Source organism: Triticum aestivum, chromosome 3A, assembly GCF_018294505.1.
Source record: "Triticum aestivum cultivar Chinese Spring chromosome 3A, IWGSC CS RefSeq v2.1, whole genome shotgun sequence".
NCBI lineage: Eukaryota > Viridiplantae > Streptophyta > Magnoliopsida > Poales > Poaceae > Triticum > Triticum aestivum.
In genome coordinates this window covers 203,615,623-203,620,147 of record NC_057800.1, presented here as the reverse complement: position 1 = coordinate 203,620,147, position 4,525 = coordinate 203,615,623, and the positions used below count along the sequence as shown (strand labels likewise).

The 4,525-nt window shown below is 45.7% G+C and overlaps 1 protein-coding gene and 1 pseudogene across 1 annotated transcript; both read right to left on the bottom strand.

The window, feature by feature from the left end:
- Positions 1-1,308: 1,308 nt before the first annotated feature.
- On the bottom strand, positions 1,309-1,759 carry LOC123060961 (ribosomal protein S12, mitochondrial-like; annotated as a pseudogene).
- Positions 1,611-2,381, bottom strand: LOC123060962 (NADH-ubiquinone oxidoreductase chain 3). The gene has a single exon (XM_044483832.1). The coding sequence runs from the start codon at positions 2,158-2,160 to the stop codon at positions 1,804-1,806; it is 357 nt and encodes a 118-aa protein (XP_044339767.1). The 5' UTR covers positions 2,161-2,381; the 3' UTR covers positions 1,611-1,803.
- Between the last annotated feature and the right edge of the window lie 2,144 nt (positions 2,382-4,525).

Here is a 4,525-nt window from a genome sequence, read left to right as displayed (position 1 = left end):
TGACCAGAAAGGAATTGAGAAAGGGGATGCTATAACCATACCATAGACAGCGTTTCCACATTCACTTTTGAACTTAGGGAAACAGTGAAAGAAGCCCTCATACCCACTCCTCTTTCCCCACCAAACCAACAAGTAGTAGGTTGGTGGGCCTCGTGATCTCCATGAACTGAGATCACTACACGGGTGATTAAATATATTGCTCCACTCACGCGTATATTGCTCCACTCACGCGACATAATCCTTAAAAATAAAATAGAAAGTTTTAGGATTATGGCGTAAATGGTTGATCCAATCAGTCAAGTCGCTACTGGAATATGAATGAAATTCAAATTGGTCCATTACGTTCTCGACAACCCCGCCCTTCATGCTCGGTAGAAGGATGTCGCCCTCGGGTATCCAAGGATATTTCTTTCGGATGAAACTCTGATATTGCTGGAGAATTAGTCTTTCTAACTCCCGCAATTTTGCCTGTCGGACTCTCTGGCCCTCTTCGCGGAATTCTTGATTTACAGAACTACTATCATCTTCGAAATCCGGGTTTTCCAGCGTTCTTGTTGTTGTTTGTAAAAGTGCATCTATTTCACCTGAGCTCTCCAGAAAGGAAGAAGAGGCTCCGTTTGTAGCAGCCATAGCCACGAACCCCCCCCCCCCGGAATACATAAATAAGTGTACAGGTGAAGGCGAAAGAAATAAGCAATTTTAAAAAGAAGAGGCATACGGGGTTAAGGACGCCCCTAAGATAGTATAGAAATAATGAACGAAGAATCATTGGAATTTCCCATCTTTTTCAGCTCTGCTCCCAAACAAAAGAGAAAGGGAGACTTAGTTTTAGATCGGCGTTGGTTTTTCCAACGAAAAACAAGAACATTCTTTCACGAACAAAATGCTAGTGGATTTGTAACGCATACGATGGATTTCCCATCGACGAAGGCCACACGTCCCTCACAGCCCTTTTAAAGACCAAACCATTTGCACCAAATTCTTGCAAATCCGCCAAAGCCTGACGGCGATATTCGACCCGATGATCCCATTCCACCCCTCCATGCACTGCTTCAGAAAGCGCGCTTATATTAGAGGAAAGGTCGGTTAGCCAATACGGATCGATATCATCCACGATTTTATTAATCTCGACGCGTATCCTGGAAGCAAGGATTACCCCTGCATTCTGTGGATCGTTCGGATCGATAATAATCTCATCAAGGAGCTTGAGCATCCTATCCCTATGCGCTTCATTGGTGAGAGGATTGACTTTTATTTCGTTCTCAAGCCCTTCTAAGCGAAGAATAGCGGAGAGAAATGGTAACGTAATAAGGGAAAGGGAGCTAGCTGCTTCCATATCGCCCCCAAAAAAGAACCCAAAAGTTCCAGAGGCATCTTCCATTCATTTCGATTTAGGTCTTTCTGCACCATATTTAGATCTTCCCTTTCTACGATCCGGAATTCCCAGCAAATCCTTGACTCCTCAAATACGATGGGATTTCACACCTGGCGAATCTTTCACTCTACCTCCTCTGACTAAGACTATAGAATGTTCCTGCGAATTATGACCTTCGCCTGGAATGTGAGCAAATATATCATGTCGATTGCTCAACCGTACTTTTGCTATCTTACGTAGAGCTGAATTAGGTTTTTTCGGTGTTCTCGTCGAAACACGCAGGCATACTCCTTGCTTCTGGGGACATTGATCCGAAGCTCGAGTACGGTCCGTGCGCCGTTTTTCTTCTCTACCATGACGAATCAATTGATTTTTTGTAGGCATCCCTCTTTCCTATGTCCTTCCCCCCTTTGCCCTTTCTAAAGTGGTTACTCCCGATCCGAAGCACCCCTTTTCCATTCATAGAGAGATCCAATCGTCAAAATCAATAAAAAGGCCATCATGGACCAAGATCCAAACAGATCAATCTTGTTAGGAGGTACTGCCCAAGGAAAAGAAAAGGTGACTTCCGGATCAGGGATAATAAATAAAATAGGAACCAGATAAAATCGTATATCGAAACGACTTCTGGCATCACCGGAGGGATCGGAACCACATTCATAGGCCGACAATTTTTCTGGATAGGTCGAACTATTGGAAGCAAATGGAAAAGGAACACCGAGTGGAATCAAAGAAACTAGCGGACTGATCACTAAATAGATACAAATAGGTGCAAATTCCGACATCACCAAAGCCCACTTCGTTCTCTCGCTCTCCTCGCGGCGCTCCTTGCTCGCGGAGCGGCATACCGAAAAAAAGACGCTCAGATGTGGATTCGAACCACTGAAGGATTTCCAGGGCAATGCCCCTTGCTCTTCCCACTGAAACAAGAAAAAAAGGATTTGCAGTCCAGCAAGAAAACGGATGCGCTAACGCGCAACGGCTTTTGCGCTAGTTGCTCAATCCGTTGCTTGTTTTGCTCTAACCAGCTGAGCTACCAGAACCACTTGCCTAAAGTCTATTTTCTTCATCTATGAGCATCCTACCTGCAGTGGAGGAGCTTGCTCAAGAACCGAGAGCCGGCCAGGGACTGGACGGCCCTCGTTCGGGAAGGTCTTCTTCGCTATAGACGCCACCAAGAACAAGAAAGGGGCGCTCCACTCCTAGTCACTAAGCAGCTATTCTGTCCGACGGCGGACTCCATCAATCTGAGGTTCTTTCTCTCACGTAATTTCGCCCGCCCGTTCTACTTCCGTGCCGGAGGAAATGGGATTCGAACCCATGATACAATCTTCTTGTATGTCGATTTAGCAAACCAATGCCTTAAGCCACTCAGCCATACCTCCAAGTTGTTGATCGGAATTGGATGTGCCGGGTTGGTTGCCCGAAGATCCACTGCGTAAGCCGTAGCGCGCGTACTCTTCTTTACTGAGCGAGAAAGACTCTATCCAGATCTATGGATCTCCCCAGCGTCCAAGCGAGACCCCATCCAAACCAAATCCGCCACTCGTTGGGCGAGGCCTTGCTTTCTATGAACACCTCACCACTGAATGAGAAACTTAGCCTCCGACCCGACCAAGAGAGAAGACAGGGTCAAGCCGACGCCGTCCTTCCTCACCTGCCTGAATGGAATGAATATCTCCTTCGTCTAGTCGAGAAGAGAAAAAGCCCGGCGGGGAACAGGACCGTGACTCTTCTAAACCATTACATGACGAAGAAGTCCATTCTCGTCATGATCGATCCACGTCCTACCATAGTGCCCGGAGAACCTGCTTCTAGAAGATTCTATAGTGATCCACTGGAATCGGCCTCGGGTGACGCCTCCCTAGTCGTCGAAAGATTTCATCCCTCGCTCGGTCGTTAAGGTGGGGTGAAAACTGCAATTAATGCTCTATCTCTGTCATAGAATATGGGATACTCACTTTCAATGGCCTCGCATCCCCAGAGCCTCAGACTGGCCTGCCCTTCCAATCGGGGTTATAATGGGTCCGATATCAGCAACACCAGCCAATCGTGTTGGTACGGTGGGTTCCCCATACCCACTATTCGGAAAAAAAGCTTGCCATAGCAGCTCAAACCTCCGATCGGGAAATGGGAGTTCTAACCGGTCCTAACCCCAATTCCAAACAAATTGATTGGACCGAGGTTCGTGTAGGGAGAGAATAGAAACTAATAACGATGGAGCAAGAAAACGGATGCGCTAACGCGCAACGGCTTTCGCGCTAGTTGCTCAATCCGTTGCTTGTTTGGTTCGAGGTTGAGCTCACCCGCCGCCCTACGTCAGTAGTCTTCCTAACTTCTATGCCCTTTTTTTTGCTCTAAGGTAAGGTCCTTCAAGAACAGCATTGCGGTCGCAACGGGGCTCTGGGTGAATATTGTCCGCCCGTATGAGCCGGGCTGTGAATATTTATAGGTCGGGGTCTTTACTGAAAAACCACAATACTACACTACAACAATTTGAAGAAATCCGCAAGTGACTCTAATTTGAATTCACTAGTCGTGTTGAGTTTTTTTTATTTCAATATAAAAAATCTGCCAATCCCGATATTCCCACATTTCATTCTGGTCCAGTGTCCATTCCTGAATGAAAGAAATGAGCTTTGCCCCTTCACTCACTTATGAATTACTCCTTTAGCACTCTCTTTTTTAGATCAAAAAATAGAAACAGTTTACCTTTACCATACCTTCCAAGCAAGAGTGTTTTATTGCAAGATTAAGTTATTACTGAACAAAGAGAAATTCTCATTATAAAGGATGAGAGAAATTCGGAAGCACTTTTTTCTTATTCTAGCAGACGGAATTGAATTGGTCTAATTTAGGACTTTCCAATCGATTTTTATCTTACCTAATTCTATCTACGCCCAGGGGGTAGGTACGTCGCAAGCTCTGGGCAGCTATCTTATTCCAAAGAATATAGCTCCCTAAAAGGTTGCCGATACCATACCTCTATTGAACCCTACTGGATCCAATTGTTTAAGTGTTTAGTCGAGAGGAACCACATTGACACCATGCTTGTGCTAAGCCACAGCTCCATCAAACTAATCTGGATTTCTTCTTGTTTACGAATAATGGGGCATCTGCCTAACCCTATCAAACCTCTCTGCAACTACT